Here is a 19,959-nt window from a genome sequence, read left to right on the forward strand (position 1 = left end):
GGTTTTATGCCTCCATTCAATGAATGATTTCCAGGGTTGCAGTGACAAATTTCTTGCAAAACATTAAAAGTTTATGTATAATATGCAAAATTTTAGAGTCAATGTTTGGTGCCATGGATTGCAGGTTAGATGGAGGTAACCACTCATTTTTAATTGGAAAAAAAAACCTTAAAAAAAAGAAAAGAAAAAAAGCTATAATAATAATAAACGAGAAAAGTAAAGAGAACAAATTGTTTTCAACAGGAAAAGGGATTTAAATTTCCCTTGAATATGACACAGAAAAAAAATCTAGCTCTATGTACAGAAAAGTACTATTTGGGAATTCTCTTGTGCATGGTTTCACAGCAATCAAATCTTTTACGTTTCAAACGAGCCATGCGAGGATCCATAATGGCCCTGGGTAAATGACTCGTGGGACTGGGCTGGACCTCTAAAGGCTGCTCAGTCTCCACACCATCTTCAGAAGTGGTTGAAGTTCCTGGCAAAGAGTCAAGATCGGTTTTAATTGGTGATAACACCTTTGGTGACGAGCTTAAGAATGTTTTCTGCTTTTTAGTCTCATTTGGTAAAACATTAGGAATCGAGTCCCCTAAATGTCTGCTGAAAGGGGAATTGATTGATCTAGATGAGATATTAACAGCTTTATCCCCAGTTACATTTAATTTTGCATTAGATGCTGGCTTTGCACTATGTACAGGTGAATGCATTAAGGATTTTGTATTATCTTCGATACTTTGCCAATGGCTACGAAGAGAATATCTGCTAGAGTTGATCGAAGGTGATCTTTCAATGTTTTTAAAGTTGGAATCACTGGCACTCGATGGAGACAGACTACAGCGCCTGGCTCGTGGAGAACACACTTCGAGACTACCCCAATTGCTTCCATAAGTGTACTTTTTGGAGGGTGAGATTTTGATATCTGTAGAACTGAAATCACTGGCACTTGATGGAGAAAGACTGCAAATTCTCGTTTGTGGAGAACATATTCCATCACTTACCCAGTTTTTATGAAAGCCCAAGGTGTTTAACCGTGTTGAGGGGGATTTTTTAACATCTTTAGAGTTATAATCACTGGCACTTGATGGAGATGGAGACAAACTACGAAGTCTTGTTCTTGGAGAATGTATTTTGGGACTTGGGCGGTCACTCGATGGAGATAGACTGTGAAGTCTGGTTCGTGGAGAACATATTCTATCACTTACCCAATTCTTAGAAAGAGAAACAGTGCTTAAATTTGTTGAGGGTGATTTTTTAACATCTTGAAAGCTATTATGACTGGCACTTGATGAAGATGGAGACAGACTACGAAGTCTTGTTCTTGGAGAATGTACTCCAAGACTTTGGCGGTCACTCGATGGAGACAGACTAGGAAGTCTTGTTCTTGGAGAATGTATTTCAGGACTTGGACAGTCACTGGATGGAGACAGACTGCGAAGTCTGGTTCGTGGAGAGCATATTCCATCATTTACCCAATTCTTATAAGGAGAAATGGTGCTTAAATTTATTGAGGGTGATTTTTTAACATCTTTAGAGCTGAAATCACTGGCCCTTGATGGAGACAAATAACGAAGTCTTTTCCCTAGAGAATGCATTTCCAGACATGGGCGGCCACCCAATGGAGACAGACTGCAAAGTCTGGCTCTTTGAGAATCTAGTTTGGAATTCTGCTGATTGTTACTAAGAGAGCATTTATTAGAGTTTACTGAAGATGATCCTACAACGTCTTTTGCACTTGAAGGAGACAAACTGTTAGGGCTAGTTTGTGTTGAAGCTTTATGAGGGGTGGAGGGGAGTTGCAGTTTATTAGAAGTTGCTTCTGAAAGGAAAATGTCATTTTCATCTTTTGGACGAAGGGAACGAATCATGCTCGTTACATCAGTTTCCGAAGATTTTTGATCAAATGATGATGAGGAATTTATTGGACCAGAATTAACAACACCACTGGGAGTTGTGTTTCTTTTGGAAAAGAATCCTGAAGGTTTTTGGGAAGCAGAAGACAAGGTTGCATTTTGAAATATGTTCCGAGAAAAACCATCCGATCCTTCCGAAATGGTAGCATTTTCTAACTTCACACATTCTTTGAGTAACAGCTGGCGTGATGAAAGACATGGTTTGGGAGTGATTTTGTCATTACTATTGGCAACGTTGTCCCGAGAAACCAATTCTCCAGAGGAATATGGCTTTGTTTCTTGAGTAGAAGAAACTAATTCAACATCATGAACAGAATTTTGCTTTTTAAAGTGCTGCATACAAGGATTGTTGATTGAAGTATTGCTAACTGCTTTCTCAGAATCATTGGTGTTTGAAGTGACAATGGTCTGCAGTTCCGAATTTTTCGAACCTTTTTGGTTTCGTTCGTTTGCCTCAGAAGAATCTGATTCCAGATTTTCAGTGTCAAGGGGTTCTTCTAGTTCTGCAAGCATTCTTTCATACATGGCCATCATTCTTTTTTTGATAGCTTTTGAGTACTTCTTACTACGCTGCACTATGTGCATATCCATATGAATCAGCAATTCTGCCATTGTAGACCATTCACGAACAACCATTGAGGTGGGCTAAATAGATAAAAAATGCAACAATATATTAGGATATGACATGAAACAATATATTAAGAAACAAAAATGCTAGATAACCAACGTGAAAGTCACACCATTGCTTTTAATTCAAACTTGATACTTTTTGTTAAAAGATTTCCTTGCAGTAGGCGATGGAAACTAGAGACTGATATACCATTTACTTCAAGTTTCTCTATTATATAATTTACAGGAAAACAAACAATTCAGTTGATACAGAATATTTAATGTCTTTGATATGAGTATTTAGTTCTCAAAATTAGTTTAACATAAGTAAGTAGTATTTTGAACACAAGATTGTCAGATTCAATTGAATCGATTATTTCTAAAAGGGCATAAGTCACATGTTTTGCAAAATTAGTTAGCTATGGTTTCACCATATTTTAATGTAGAGAAATCGACTAGTGTAGAAGCGAAGTGAATCCATGAATAACAAAGCACTTTATTCAGGGGCCTTAGCTTTTCTTCAATGTCATGGGTCAAGCGTAATATTATAGTGTTTTGCTGTAGCCATGCAGCAATCTTTCAGCATCTGCTTTTGTAGTTTACAATATTTCTTTACATTTTCTTATTAGAAAAACACAAACAAAATTGGAGCAAAATACAAAGCTTAATTTCAGTATAAATATGTTTAACTTGTTGAATCGATCGGCATACCATATAATGCATAAAAACAAAAATCAACATCCGCCGATTATAGGCCAATACCAATAATCTTTTTTTTCCCTTTTAGCATATTAAAGGATGTTATGTTTTTATTCAGAGCTGGTAAAAAAAAAAAAAAAAAAAAAAAAAAAAAAAAAAAAAAAAAAAAAAAAAAAAAAAAAAAAAAAAAAACGTGTTTTGTTTTTGGTTTAAACCAGCTTTATTTGATTTAAACACTATTTGCAAAAAAAAAAAAAAAAATTATTTTAGGAAAATTATGAAGATTTTATCAATTAATTGTTAAGGGATGTTTAACATTCATATTTGTATCTAATTTCCTTCCTAAATTATTAAATACAAATACAAAAGTGACGACCAGCAACAGGCTCTGGGCTCAGCTAGACTGGTCCTAGTCAATTTACAATCCCCAGTGAAGATCAATGGCCCTCTTAAAACTGTCTACTCCTTTGCTCATTACCACCTCTTCCGGTAAGCTGTTCCAAGGTTCCACTACCCTGCTAAAATAATAATTTTTCCTAATATCCATGTTAGCCTGAGATTTAAATAGCTTAGAACAATGACCCCTTGTCCTGTTTTCAGTGCTAAACTTTAGCCCCGTAACATGTTTCGTTTTAATAAATTTAAACAGCTGAATCATGTCCCCTCGGTCTCTTCTTTGCTCAAGACTGTACATTTTTAGCCTGCTAAGCCTGGAATCACAATCTAAGTGGGAAAGTCCACTTATTAGCCTTGTAGCCCGCCTTTGAACCCTTTCCAATACATTAATGTCTTTCTTAAGATAAGGAGACCAAAACTGAACAGCATACTCCAAATGGGGTCTTACCAAACTTCTATATAATGACAGAAGAACTTCTTTAGATTTATTTGAAATAGATCTATTGATAAACCCAAGCATCTTATAGGCTTTGTTGCTAGCAATGCTGCACTGTTGGCTAAACTTCAAATCCTGACTTATTAAGACCCCCAGATCAGTAACTTTGTCTGCCTGACTAATGACTGAACCTTGCAAATAATAACTTGTACACTTGTTTCCATGCCCTATATGTAGCACTTGACATTTCCCAACATTAACAGCCATACCCCATTTATCAGCCCACTCCGTAATATGATCTAGATCCTCCTGCAGCTGATTTGCTTGTTCATCATTTTCTACAGTCCCCATAACTTTGACATCATCAGCAAAACAATTCATGTTCCCAGAAATATTTTTGTGAATATCGTTCATAAAGACAATGAACAAAACAGGCCCTAACACTGATCCTTGAGGAACCCCGCTTAAGACCTCACTCCAATTAGAATAATTTCCCCTTACAACTACTCTTTGTTTCCTTCCGGTCAGCCAGTTTTTTACCCAAATGAAAGTTTTCCCTCCTATTCCTATATCAGCTAATTTGCTAAGTAGAGCAACATGCGGTACCTTATCGAAAGCATTTTAAAAATCAATGTAAACAACATCTACAGGCTTCTTATTGTCCAAAGCCATGGTAACTTTGTCATAGAAATGTAATAAATTAGTTGCACAAGATTTACCTTTCCTGAAACTGTACTGAAAACTAGTCAATAGATTATTAGTCTCTAGAAAATTTACTATCTTAATTTTCATCAATGTTTCAAAAATTTTGCAAACCACTGAAGTTAGACTCACAGGTCTATAATTTCCCGCACTCCCTTTAGACCCTTTCTTGAAGAGCGGTGTAATGTTAGCCAGCTTCCAGTCCTCTGGCACTGTCCCCGAATTATAAGAAGCATTGAAAATGTTTGCGATTACATCTGCTAATTCCTCTGCACATTCAACTAAAATTTTCGGATAAATATTATCTGGCCCAGGAGCCTTAGTCTCTTTAATTTTTTTCAAATGAAGTAAAACGTCATCCCTGGAAAATACAAAGTCCTCAAGCTGTACTATAGCTTGTGTCTTGTTGGTGTCAACTGTTGAGATACAGTTATCGTTAAAAACACTCGAAAAAAAGTTATTAAGAACATTAGCAATATCACTATCGTCCTGAATTAAAATTCCGTGCTCATCAACCAGTGGCCCAATATGACTATTTCGAACTTTCCCCGAATTAGCGTATGCAAAACACCTCTTGGGATTCCTGTTTATGTTATCTGCCAGTCTTTGCTCCAACTCTCTTTTCTGAATCCGTACCAAATACTTAAATTTACGTCTTGCCTTACCTTGCCTTACAATATTGGAGCCTATCTGCACTGTGACCTGTTTCTCTAAACCTATGAAAAGCAGCTTGCTTGTAATTTAGAGCGTCTTTAGTTTCCCTGGAGAACCACATTGGCCAAATTTTAGTGTTGACACCCTTTCTCCTAAAAGGAACGTGATCCCTAACCGTATTCGCTAGATTTTCCTTAAATTCTGCCCATTGAAGATTCACATCACTATTGTCCAATCCAGAAGAAGAAACTGCTTTCAAACTCTGCCGAAGTGCCACAAAGTCAGTATTTCTGAAATTGGGCACAAACCTAAAATTATTAAGGGTAAGGGTAATTAATAATAATTAAGGGTAAAATCATGCAATTTTATTTCCTCATACGTAGAGATTTCTATAGGAGAATAATGTTTGAAAATCTTTAAGTATTATAAAAAATACAATACCTAAATGGGCTTTGGTACAAATAATCAAAGAAATAATTTACTGTGATAGTTCAGACGTTATTAATTACAAATAACAAAGAATAAATTCTTATAAATTAATTTCCTCATAATCATAACTATCTACGATAAATAAAAAAATAAAACTAAAACTAAAATAACGCATTCTTAAACATGGAAAGTGTTTTGCAGTATCTACAAATGAACCACAAGTCTGATGTACATTACATAACTTTAAAAATCAAAAGATCAACACATATTTTGTGTAAAGATTTAAAAAAAAGTTACAAATCATGTAATTTATTTACCTTATGCATCAGTGACAACAATTATAGAAATAGGACAAGTAGATTTTAAGAAAATCATTATGTTTTTTATTGTAGAGAGACATTATTTCTCTTGGTTTAACGCATTTAGTAATACATTTTTTTTTATCAAAGAAAAAAAAAGCTTCAGTATGAAATATTCTTTTAACATATTTTAATAATGGAGACTCATAAAAATTAATGTGAATTGATTCTTCCACCATTCATACATGAGACTTCTTTTATTATATTAGGATTAAAAAAAAAGTTCTTTGAAAGGTGATAGTTAGGTTTAAAAAAAAATTTTTTATAAGAGCACTGAGTTACATGAATATTTTTTGGTTTTCATAATTTTATATATTTTCTTTTCTTGCTCTGACTGCATCATCTATCGGGGATGCAAAAAGTGTGCATGTATAAGCACAATTTTATGCTTACTCTAAGTGTTCATGGACTCCTTTAGTTCTTTTTTTCTAATGTCATTTGAATATTCTAGCGTTAAAATTTATATACTATGCATCGCTTTAATGGTACATAATCTATCTCAATAAATCTTAAGTAATCACGCAAATTGGGTAGTAAATGAAGTTTTGGTTGAAATATGCTTTTAGGACTACTTTGAAATGCAAAAAACTGAAAAATAATAATAATTGAATAAATAAAAAAAGTGCTACTTGGATTTTTCCTCTATGTAATCTTAGAAAATCTTAGCTGGTCTGCCTTGTATACTTATGTACCTAATAGAAAAGCTACATTGATTCAAAAAAAAAGAAAACAACAAAAGAAAAACTATTTAGCAAACTTGCATTACCTTAAAAAATATAAGTTTCTAAATTTATTAAATCTGTAATTAATCTATAAAGCTTTGATAGTTACTTTGCATCAATAAGATTTTACTCTTTGCAATAATGTGTAAAATTCATGAAAACATTTGGGAAAAAACGATGAAGTGCACGGTTTAAACCTTAAACTAAACAACCCAGCTTTCATTACAATTTCAATTTTTCTTTTAAAGAAAATAATAGTTAATTTTCAAAAATTCTATTTATGTTACTTTCTCATTCAATTCTGTTTTTGGAAGTTTACATCTACTTCCATCGTGCAAACAACCAATTATGGCGACTAAGTGAAAAATTTAAGACAATAAGTAGCTTTTTTAATTTTTAGCATAAAAGAAGTTATAAATAATTAATAATCCTTAAAAAACTACAATTAAGACAAAAAAGTCAGTTTTTACCACATAAGAGAATTAGCAACTCATTTCAATTAGAATAAAAAAATGTTCTGAAAATTAAATTTTACATTTTTCCAGAAAATAATTACAAATTATCCAGAAAAAAGGGCACATTTTTTGTTGTTTTCAATAGTTTGCATTGCAATTAACATTCAATGCTGTTTTCGGGAACTTAGGCCCTTCCATCTTATGAATGACCAAATATGGCAGCCACGTACAAAAATAAGAAATATTTTTTTGAATGTCGCATGAAAACAATTAAAAAATAATAAATCTTCATGAAACTACAATTTAGTTGGAAAGTTTTGTCGCATTTGCGTCCAACGCAATGAGGATAAGATTAAGTTTTAAGAACAAAATTTTTCATTTTCTCAAGAAAATTATTTAAAACAATAATAATAATGATAATAATAAAACAATTTGCAGCCCATGTTGTGAAATTTTCATTGGTTTGCAACCAATTCTGCTTTGTTTTCGGAAACTAAGGCATTTAAGGATAGTGTCTACTTCCATCTTGTGAATGACCAAAAAGGGCGGCTAAGTTTCACACATAGCTGAAAAGACTTTCCAATCAAAAAAACGAATTTCACCAATCGACCCTCATCCCATCTTCAGATTGTGCTTCTGAAGCAGTAAATTGTCTTCTTCCATGTTGAGTTAGTGCGTAATTCCTGTTTAGCTGAGGAATTTTTTCATTGGGAACTAGTGAGGGTCAAAAATGGCGACTACGGAAGTTTTTTTGGGTTGCCACTTCTTTTTTTTAAGAAACATTGATATAAATGAAGATTAGATCTCAAAGAACAAAATAAATAGGGAAAAATTTTTTTTGGCCATAGTATTTGGAAAATTCCTTGACTTTTAACTGACATTTTTGACTATGTCATTTTCCCTGACAATTCCAGGTTTTCCCGGAGCATATGAACCCCGTTTAAATAAATATACTCCTGTTTGTGAAAATTGCAACACCATGAAGGACTTACGTGAGTGAGCTGAAAATTGCAGGAAATGTAAAGTAGGGCATAATATGCGAATGATTAGAATTGCAGACTGGTAGTGCATGCGTATGCTGAGCAGCGCCCTCTGAACGGCGGATCGAACTGAATATAAATAGATGGCTGTAGGGAGGCATGTATGATTATCGGTGGCTATATGCTAGAGTAAACGTTAACTGCATCTTTACGATGCCTCTTCGACGAAAGAAAGCGAAATTTGAGCCAATTTTGTAGTTTGAACGGGGCAGAATCGTCGGCCTTCGTGAAGCAGGATCGTCTTATCGCATAGTAGCCACTCGTGTGCAGCGTAACAGCAGCACAATCATGCGTGCTTGGAAGCAGTGGACGGACGACTGTCGGACAGTTCGGAAATCCGGGAGTGGACCCCGAAATGTGATGTCAGCTCGCGATGACAGACACCTGGTGCATATGGCACTGACGGACGACACAGCTTCTTCTAGACAATTGGCAGCACAGTGTTCTACAGCTACAGGTGTTTTATTGTGTACTTCATCAATTCGGAGATGTCTACTGCAGCGTCGGCTTCATGCAAGGATTCTTTTATACAGGATTTCTCTCACGCAAAACCATCGCCAATGGCGGATACAATGGATCGCAGTGTTGCATAGAAGCTGGCGCGCTGATTGGCAGCAGGTCGTCTTTCCTGACGAGTCTCGCTTCAATTTGTGGCACCATGATGGCCGAATTCGTGTCAGATGCTATGCCGGTGAACGGCACATTCTGGAGTGCATTATCGAACACCACAGTGGACGAACACCCGGAGTTATGGTCTGGGGTGCCATAGCATATCATAGACGATCACAATTGTTACAAATTGTGGACAATTTGAACAGTACCCGATACATAAACGAAGTTCTACAGCCCCAAGCTATTCCTTTCCTGCAAGGATTGCCAGAGGCTGTCTTCCAGTAGGATAATGCTCGTCCACATGTCGCCAGGACTGTCAAATCCTACCTTGGTTCGCAGCAGGTACAGCTTCTTCCTTGGCCTGCCTATTCCCCGGATATGTCAACGATTGAACGTGTGGGATTTTGTTGAGCAGTGTCTTGCTCGTGATCCTCGTCCTGTTGCTTCGACAGACGAACTTTGGTTGCGCATACAAACAATATGGAATACTATTCCGCAAGTAGATATTCAAACTTTGTTTCACTCCATGCCGAGTGGTGTAGCAGCTCTTATTGCGGAGCGTGGTGGCCACACAAAATACCAATTTCTATCTCTTTTTATTGTTTGTTTGGCTTGAAAATGCAACCATTTATATGTACCATTACCACTCAACTGTGTATTAAATTTCATTCAACTATGAGGCTTCCTTCATGGTGTTGCATTTTTTTCACAAACAGGAGTATATGTAAAAATTAAAAAATCCACCCCAAAAATTTTGATGGCGCAACTTGCACCGTAATTTTCCCTGTTTACATTCCTGATTGCCCCCCCCCCCCAAATAACAGGTACCAGGGATACAATCCCTGAGTACAAAGGGAAAATTCTCATAATGTAGAAGGAAATAAATGATATCAAGATTATTTAATGCAATTTTGACCATAACCATTATGTAAATCGAACTTGGTTGTAAAGCTAGACAAGAGAAGGATGCAAAAATAATATTTCTATCGAGGACGTATTTGATGAATATGATTAGTTTTATATACATGTGAAACTTTTCTGTTTTCTCTGTTTGTTTGTTTTTATTCTTTCACAAAAACGAGATGAGAGAAAAAGGGAAATACAAGATGATAAGCCTTAAGATGATAAGTTTATGCTTACAAACTTCATTAATCATTTTTGTTACTTGGTTACAATGGCAGCGATTCTGCAAAATTTTGTACATTTTTTTTTCTCCTCTTTTTTAAAAAAATTGTTTTTGCTGATGCTAAAAGTCTTACAGTTTTTAGTTGTCGATTTTTTTTTTGGCCCCCAACTTTTTAGGTTATATTATTTTCAATTATCATAAATCAGTTTAAAATAAATCAGTTTTACTTAATTTACATTTTTATCACTCTAAACTAGACTTTCAGGATGTTGATCACAGAAAGGGCAGATGTCCAATTTTTTAAAAATTAATTTTTACATGTATCTTATCCTTGTTGCTTTGGACCCTTTGCTATTAAACTAAAACTATAACCCCCCCCCCTTGCCCCCTTTGTTATCACTCATATTTCTATTTTTGAAAATACAGCCCTAGAATATATTCTTTTAAAAACAACTCACCTGATACGTTTTTTGATTCTGTAATTAAATATTTTGCTGCTAATGAACGAGAATAGAATTCATATTTAAATGAACTATTAAATTGACTGCAGTATTTGCTTCTAAAAGCTCTAAACTTAGTGATATTTTAGCACTGCATTTTTTTCAACCCTAGTTTCAGTCATTATTTGTTCACTTAATGTGTTGCTAATATGCATTTCTAATGTATTTTTGTAATTAATTAGTATTATGTATTACATATTTGTTTTTGCTGCATAAAAAAATGTTCTATTCAACATAACAGTTACTAGAATTAACACGCTTTACTCAGAAAACACAGATACACTAGAAACAAATGTTACAAAGTATATGAAGACAACTGGAAATCACAGCTGCTTGGGCAATCGCTTGGGCCACTGGACGTGCCTACTAGATAGGTGGCGATAAAAGCAGAGTAAATAATTCACCATATTGCCCCACACTAGGCTACTTATATGAACTTTTAACACCAAGTGAAAAATCAAAAATATTTTTTAGGTTAGTTTACGGAAATTAAGTGGCATTTTTATGCAATAGAAACAAAAACAAACCAAGACTTCAAACTGTCATAAAACATCATTAATACTACACGGCAATGCGAAAGCCAAAACTAACAATTCAATATGGTTTCCATTTTAAAATGTTGATCATTAAGAGTTGTCCTTGGTAAGGACACCCATGTGTGTAATTTTAGGGGGGGGGGCTAAGAAATAATTTAAAAGCTTTTTTAAAAAAAAACATCTGTCTATTCCTTCCAGTGACATAGCCAAAGCAAAAATATTTTATATATGAACAGTAAACACACATGCAAGGGCCTAAAGTTGAGTTTTTCTGCATGAGTGGCTGGTCGGTATTTTCACCAATACAATATTCTTGCAAAACAAAGGTTTAGGGAGTGTTTTCTGCTAATTAGAGGCACTCATTTAGTATTTTATGGTAAAATCCAACTTATATATATATAACTCAATTTTGAGTGTTATAAATCTCATTGTAACTGAACAAATAGTTTCTCACATAACTAATTCTGGCAAGTGTATTGTTTGAAAATAATTTTACAATGATAATCACAAAAAATAAGGGTAAAAATTAACCAATTTAGTTATTTCATAACTTTTTTAAAATCAGTACGAGAGGTGAGTCCCCCCCCCTCACAAGTATAAATATTTTTTATATTATTCATTTATACTGTAAGATTTTCTATTTAAAATTTGAGGAACTCATTTTTTTCCACCAAATGATCCAAATCTTTTTCATTAATGGGTCCCACGTTACAGATAGTTGAGCACGAACACTGTTTAAGGAATATTGTCCTTGTTCTAAGGGGCATTTTAAATCACTGTTGTACTTTATCTTAAAAATTGACACTTCTAATATTTTAAGCCTCCTCTGCTCTCCCCCCCCCCCCCATGGGCGCCATGGCCCTTGGCAAAAACACCTTCATTGCTGAAAGTTACTTATATCCTCTTCTAAATTTAAGAAAGAAATGCTACTGATTCCTTTCTATAAGAGTGCTAACTTACATCGATCCATGGGTTTTCTTGAATTGGACAAGATGATTTCTTTGGAGCATTTTGATTCTTGTTTTTTCCCTGATTCTTCTTAGTCTTCTTAATCCTTTTCTTTCCAAGAGGCTGGAATGAAACAAAAATTAGATTAAATTAGACACTACAAAATGCATATTTCAATACAAAACTCTCTTTTTGTCTTTATGGAGCCTTTTGACTTTGTTTTTCTACAGCAGCATTTCTCGATTTTTTCTTCGGCCAGCAGACTTGTAAAAATTTCTGTAAACATTTTCTCAATCTGTGATTCTTTTGAAAACTAAAAATATTACTTGTTATTAAAAAACTATTACCTAAATTAATTGTAGATTTTCAATTTTTCATTAAAAATGATAAAATTTAAATATAAACAGGGTAAATGACTAGTTACGGGTACCTAACCAGTAAAGGGCAGGTTTGTCTTGCATTGCCAAGATCAAGTCATTGATATTTCAGAATACCGTCAGTGGATTCTCAAAATAGCACCTTTCAATAACGCCCCGCAACATTTTTTTCGAAATTTAAATTTTATCCAGATTTGAAAAAATGTTCAAGAAAGAAAAAAGGGATTTTTCTTTTCATTTAAGATTTTGAAGGTTTCTTCTTGAGGACCTGAAATTGCTATTTCGTATCAGATTGCAGTTTTATTGGTACATACTCATTCCTTAGCATTTTTTCTACTATATACGTTACATCCCCCAAAAGTATTGGGACACTTATAAAAATTCACATTTTTACTGATCTCTTGAGAAATAAGAGAACAAATATTCTGTAACTTTCAATAAATAAAAAGTGTTCCAGCAGTCATTTTCGAAAAAATCACTGATGCATTTAGGGGACCAGTAACAAATTGAGGAAACATAGAGTTTTTTTTTTTTTTTTGATCACCTTTCATTGTAAATAGCTGAGAACAAGGTATAAATTTCAGAAATAAGTTCACAAACTATGTAGAATTCATTTTTATATTTTTGTGAAAGTATCGCTTATATTCAAAGATATATGTATTTTTTTTACAAAACCCAATTTTGCACGCAAGTTTTTGACTCATAAAATGCAGAGTTTTGCATTAAACCTTAAAAAACCTTCAGAAAACTTGATAGCATACAAGAAAAGTATAGTACTAAAATTTGAAATTAAAATATTGAAAATTTGGTAAAATGAATGTTTAATGTAAAAATAATAAATAGCATTATGTGTCAACAAAATATGAAGGGGATCGCAAACTGTACGATGTATGAAGGAGCTGTACATTTGACCAAAATAAAAAGCAAATTGGGCATAATTAGAGTTATTCTGCCATCATTATTTAAATTTATTATTAAAATTTTTTTAAAGTGTACCAATTTGATACGGATAATCCGAAGATCCGGAATAAAGAGGGTTGGAGATTCGAGGCTCTAATGTATTATGCATAATTTAAAAAAAAAAAAAAAAACATATTGTAGTGCAAAATGCTTGAGAAACAGGTGAAAATATTAAAGGGAATACTTTCCAGTTTACCTTTGTAGATTCATTGTTTACATGATTCTTCAACAGATTATTACACAAGGCTCCCTGTGTTTCAATAGCACTGCACTCGGCTGCCATTACAACATCCGTCTTTGCCGTGACACCCAGGATTTCGGAAGACAAGGCTCTGTCACCAGCGACTTTGTCTACAACAGAAGCACTTTCAGAAGTTCCGGATGCAGCCGGGCTGCCATTTAAGGGGCCCTCTTCTGGAGCTGTTTCGATCATTGGAGGTCTTGGATGGCCACCGACTACATTTTCAGAAAAAGGTTTTCCTAAATCTGGATTATCTTTCTTGTCTTTCTGGGGTACAAACGGCTGGAATGGAAACCGATTCGCTGTCTGCTTCTTTTCCTCGGTTTGGGCAATGACAGGTGCACTTCTGCCTCCTTCTGCTGTCGAGAGAGAAAACAGATTGCAAAAACTGCAGACTACTAAAGAGAATCAGAAGTTATTTTCATATGAATACTCCAAAAATTAAGTTTCAGATGCTAAACAACTGTTTTTTCTATCTGAAAGCAAAACAACACGACTCATGGCCTACACAATGAATTCAGACTGCAGATATTTTTGAGTTTTATTTTTATTTTATTTATGCATTTTTTTTGCAACACTAATGTTGTGATAAATTTATTATTAAAACATCCATTACTGTGCTTTGCAGAGAATGTATTGAATCATCAATGTTTGAGTTAGCAACAAACAAGATAATGTGAGAATTAGTACTCCATGTCAGGACATCTCTACATTTACTAATTCAGTATAATAGTTACTAGTCGACCCATGCAGAACTCTGCACTGTGCTTCGAATCATTTCATAAGGCATTTCGCTCTTTAAAAATTTCAATGAAAGAGCATTATGAAGAAAAACGGAAAAAAGGATAAGATCACTAAACATTACACATACATTTCCGAATGTGGATTCACCCTTGCAGCCTCTTCTTACCTTGCCTATCAGCAGCTGTTCCAGCAGGGGCGGCATTTCACCATTTCATTTGGGGGGGGTCGAGTTTCTTAAATATGTATAACCACAAAGCGAAACCAAACACACATTAGCTAACAAGAAGTTGTCATAAAATCGGTTTTTAGTATGAATAAAATTAGTGTTTAGAAAATATTAAAATTTTGATTCATTGACTAAAAAGTTATTATACAAAACATCTCGCTACTAAAGTTTTTATATCTTTTGGAAAAGTTATAATGTATGATTTTTGGAATTCGGAAGAGCAGGGAATCGTGTTACAAATCTATCGGTGCCCAATGTCGTGCTGTTTTGCCAGTTCAGCTAAATGGAAAAGGTATTTTTTTCCCCCTTTATACTTCGAAAATATTTCTCTAACCTCCTGAGACATAAAAAAAAAATCTTTCTCTATTAGCTGAGCTAATTGTAATAGTTGAAAAATAATTGAAGTAACACAAAGCTATATATAAAACACTTTTTATATCTTGCTCTTCAAATTCACCCAGGCTACTTCAAACACTGTGAGGGGCTTAAACTTTTCATCATTGAATAATCTAGTCATGTAGTCACTCTCGGCTTCAATGAGATATCATCTGCCTCCAGCTCTGTTATTCACTATTCCAGACTGATGAGTCCATAACAAAGACGAAACTGCAGTCTATGGATGTGAAAACCATTCTGTCGGTATATTGCTTGTAATTTTTCTTGCCTCATGCTAAAAATTTTGCTCACAGTTGAAACATTTTATTTTACGTTTCCAAAATCCAATCCAAATAACCAAAATACCAGCCAACCATACAGAAAAATAATTATCATCAAATCTTGTGTTAATTTCATTCGAAACTAAATCTATTACTTCATACAAAATATTCAAAAATCAATGTTTGACTTCTCATCATCATGTGGATTTTTGTCGCTTTTTTTTTTTTTTTTTTTTTTTTTTGCGCCTCTTTAAAGTTGGCTTGGATTAAGAATGTTTTTGAAAAATTTCACGATTGATTGAAATATACATCTATAAAAAATCCATTTTCAGTTTCAATTGTAGATTAAACTGTGGTAGTATGGTGCACAGATCAATTGTAAATTGAACTGTGGTTTGAATAGTCGAATAGCGGATTGAAGATATAGATTTTGATAGAGTAACACATTTTTCAAAAACCTTTTCCCGATGCAAACAAATTGAATAAAAATTCAAATGAAGTCATACATGCTAAAGGGCATGAGCTTTTTCACCATTGAAAGAATCGTTTTGCAATAATTCTTCCAGTCAACAAATCACTGTTGAAGTTACAGATTAATGTTTTCATCGTTTTAAACTCTTAAAGATTATCTCGTATCACTCAGCGATTACATAATTAATAGAGCCCCATAAAAGGTATTTGGTTTATATGTCTTTTTTATTCAATAACGTCTTTCTAGCAAAAGAAAGTGATGAACACTCATTAAATAAATATACACTTAAAAAATGAGCGTAAAAGTGAATGTAAAATATCCTGGAATTTTTTTGTGAAAACCATGCTGCCACACCACTTTTCACGAGCCTCTCATATTGAGCATACCATCGTTACACTGGGCACACAAGTGTGAAATATTTAACCTTTATGAGGCAATGTCTTCTTTAGTTAAAATTAACCATGATTCTCTATCAGTTTTTTATGTTCTGAAAAAGCCGAAAATACTTCATGAATTTCTAAGTCATCAACTAAATAACGAAAAACACTCTTTCTAGTCTGGGAATGTGTCGAGTTTCATCAAATAGTTGCTGAGAAGCAGCGAGATTTCCTTTAATGAACATTGATTTCCGACTTACATAAATTGAATTCACCCATTTTCTATCATTCTGCTCAAAAAATTTGGGGGTGCGACCGCCCCCTCTTGAACCCCCTATTTGCCGCCACTGTCTGTTACTGTTGCCGTTAGCCTAGTTATTTATTTTTATTTTTTAAATATTTTTGCTTTCAACAATCGATAAAATCAAAAGAATATGTTTTGATGCGTGTTGGAGTATGATATGAGAACGGTGGACCTACGATCCTGGATTTACGATTATCCTACGATTATGTGCAAAGCCTATGACGGCTGCTGAATTTGCTGTTCAATATTTGTTATTCAGTTACCTTGAAGTCAAGAGGGTCATAGACATTGGTATGAACAAAATAAAATGTGGTTAAACAGCTGAAAGCTGCGCTATGCTCTTGCAGATGTTTTGCAGAAATGCTCTGGAGCCATGAGGGTGAAGGTGTGCTCAGCAACTGCATGTAATTCTAGTATTGAGTGTTTTTTTACTTGGTGCTTCGTGAAACCCCCGAGGGCACTTGTTTGGCGCCTTCAGATCAGAACTTTATGAACACTAAGCAAAGGGAACTGGTCAAGATCGCCGCAAAGCATCTGAGAGGACAAGGCACAGAATTCAGCAGTGATACAACACAGATGATGTTCCTACCAATGTTTATGACTCTTAAGACTTCTAAGTTGTGTATAGCAAATATTCAATTATAATCAACATAATGTTGAAAATGGGGCTTAAAGTAGGTACACCCATTTCAAATCACTCTGTACAATGAAGTAAAAACTTACATTTTGTGAAAAAAGTAAAAAGCACTTACCATATGCATTTGGGTGAGAATGAGATTTTTCAATAACTTTAGGCAGCAGGAATTTGGACTCAGTTTCCATCATAAAGTTTTCCAGACTTGAGGGGCAAGGAGGCAAAGTGGACGACTGTTGTTCAACAAGTGATCTTTCAGATTTAATTTCAACATGCCCCGGTTGGCAAGCATTGAAAGATGAGAGGGAGTTTTGTGCCAACGTCTCGGGAGAGCTTTCGGAAACTTCTGATTCAATCAACTTTGATGAATTTCTATTTCGCTCGCATTGCATGAAGCCCTTTGTTGTATCAGGTATTGGACAAGTTGGCATGGCACTAGGTAATTTGGAAAAACTTTCCAGAGGATTTTCGTCATTGAAGTTAGACGGTGAGCTCAGTCTTTCTCTACCACTATCACAAATGGTATTACAGTCATCTGTTTTAACTTTGAAAGCAATCGGTTCATGACTGAAACAGCCGAGGGAAATTTGTGAGCCAGAAGGAATACGTTCCGGAAGAGCAATTTTTAACTCATGTCCATCAGCACTGTCATCTTCAGACATTGACTCTTTGACTTTTACGTGATTTGAGGGATGTGTGTAGTTATCCAATTGTGGGAGGTGGAATGGAGAACTTGAGAGGTGGAACGGAGGAGAATCATCCTTGTTGTGCTTGACGTCTGACGAATCTGAGAAAGTGTCTCGGTAGAATGAAAACCTTAAAAAAGAAACTTTTTGATGAATTTTTAGAATTTTATATTCGTCTATGATAGATGAATCAAAAATGTGCAACAATGGAAACATAGAAGACCTTAGATCAGTGGCTCCCAACCTGAGGTTGATTCGGCTCCTCTAGAGGGGATAAAATCGAGGAAGGCACGAATATTCAATCGAAAAATAATTCAATCAACAGAAAATTGCCTTAGTCGTCAAACTTGCCTATGGACAACATCAAGATCTCTGAGTTATGACAGAGGACTCAGGGACTGATTTACGTTGGGGCATTCGGGGCCCGGGCCCGGGGTACCAAATTTCGGTCAACATTTTTTTTTTTCTTTTTTTGAGCAAAAAGACAGAGTGCAAAAAGACAGAAAAAAACTCCAAAACAGTTTTATGATGGACAATGTGAAGAAGTCATATTAGACTAAGCAAAGTTTCAAGGTTTCCCTTTTTTATGTAAGATGTGATAATTTGATTACAAAACTAAATTTCAGGATGTCAGCCAATGATGACATATTAAAGAAATTTTCTCGCTTGTTTGAATGTGACAAGCAAAATATTTGAGAAAAGGCAAAAGATCTTTAAAAATCTTACTGCTGTGATTTAGAGGAATCTTTTCCTGATAAATTTATTCATATTAGTTCAATCATCGGAAAAGAAAGTTTAATGACCGAAAAGTTTAAAAAAACCATAAACTTGGTAAATGGATACTTTTGCCAATGTAGGTACAGCCCTGAAATTGTTTTTGACTTTGCCAATCTCCAATTGTAGTGGAGAACCATAATTTTCGCTATTGAAGAGAACTAAGTGTCTTTTGCGTACTCTCATTTCTGATAGTAAATTATCTTCATTAGCTCTATTATCAATATAAGGAAGTTTGACCACAAAACTTGGTTACAAGGACATTATAGAACAATTTACTACAAGAAAACAAAAGAACGCAGAAAGCACATTATGATTTACCTTAACCATTAGTTTCTTCATCTGCGACTGTAAAAAATTTTCTTGCATGAAAATCAGGAATTTATTTTAGAAGTTTCTTTCTATCAAAATACTATCCGATTTTTTTTTGGGGGGGGGGGGCGGACCACCATATTTGTCAGTGCCCCGGGGCACCCAAGTGTGTAAATTGGTCCCTGAGAGGACTCGGACTCCTATTATTAGATGGTTTAATAAATAAATAAAATATTAAAAAGCAGCACTTTACCTTAAAATTTTGACAACTGCCAATTTTTATTTGATGCTTTGTTTATCGCATTTTGGGCGTAAACAGATTGCCAGATATTGCTGCAGCATGATAGTACAAAGATTGTTTTAGAGCAGATGTCCCATCTCTGATATTTCCAAAGACGGGTAGCAAAACGATGATTGTGCAATTACTCAGCAAGAAATAAAGTAGTAGAAACTTGAAAAAAAAAAAAAAAACACAAAGTTATTAATGTTTAAGGGATGGAACCACAAAGTAGACGAAAATGAGGGAGTGATGGGGAAACAGATGCAGTTGAATTTCAAAGTGCATAAATACTGGAACTGGAGTATAAGAGCATAAGAATAAGAACTGCTAAAATGCGTAAATTTTACACCTAATGCATAAAAGTTTACAGTGATGTAGTGTCTAATGTTAGTCATGGAAAATTAAGAGCAAACATTCCTAGGGATTAAGGCTGTAAACCACCTCAAGGTACCATGAATTCTGAGAAAAAAGAACCATTAAATACAGATAGAAAGATTTTCATAACGGTTGCTTTCATCATTGAGAGCAAGCACATATGCTAAATGGGAAACTAAAATCTGAGGGATAAGACACTGGCAAGCCATTTTAAAGGCCTCACTGAAGCTAGAACAACTAAAACAATATGGAAAATACATTATACTCTTCTGTAGAATTAGGTAATAATAACAATGCAAATTTAATTAATTTGCAATTTTATACATTTCTTCTGCATCAACAATATATCACCTCATCCTGAGGAGAAAATGCTTAGTATCCACTGGTATGAAAATGACCTTAGCGATG

The 19,959-nt window shown here is 34.5% G+C and overlaps 1 protein-coding gene across 1 annotated transcript; it reads right to left on the bottom strand.

The window, feature by feature from the left end:
• Positions 1–311: 311 nt before the first annotated feature.
• On the bottom strand, positions 312–17,786 carry LOC129221042 (uncharacterized). Its single transcript, XM_054855514.1, has 6 exons — positions 17,243–17,786; positions 13,667–14,070; positions 12,146–12,256; positions 10,608–10,625; positions 2,135–2,231; positions 312–478 (listed from the first exon to the last, which is right to left on the bottom strand). Exons 1-6 carry the CDS (start codon positions 17,784–17,786, stop codon positions 312–314), a joined length of 1,341 nt encoding a protein of 446 aa, XP_054711489.1.
• Between the last annotated feature and the right edge of the window lie 2,173 nt (positions 17,787–19,959).

The sequence above is a fragment of the Uloborus diversus genome, chromosome 1 (assembly GCF_026930045.1).
Source record: "Uloborus diversus isolate 005 chromosome 1, Udiv.v.3.1, whole genome shotgun sequence".
NCBI lineage: Eukaryota > Metazoa > Arthropoda > Arachnida > Araneae > Uloboridae > Uloborus > Uloborus diversus.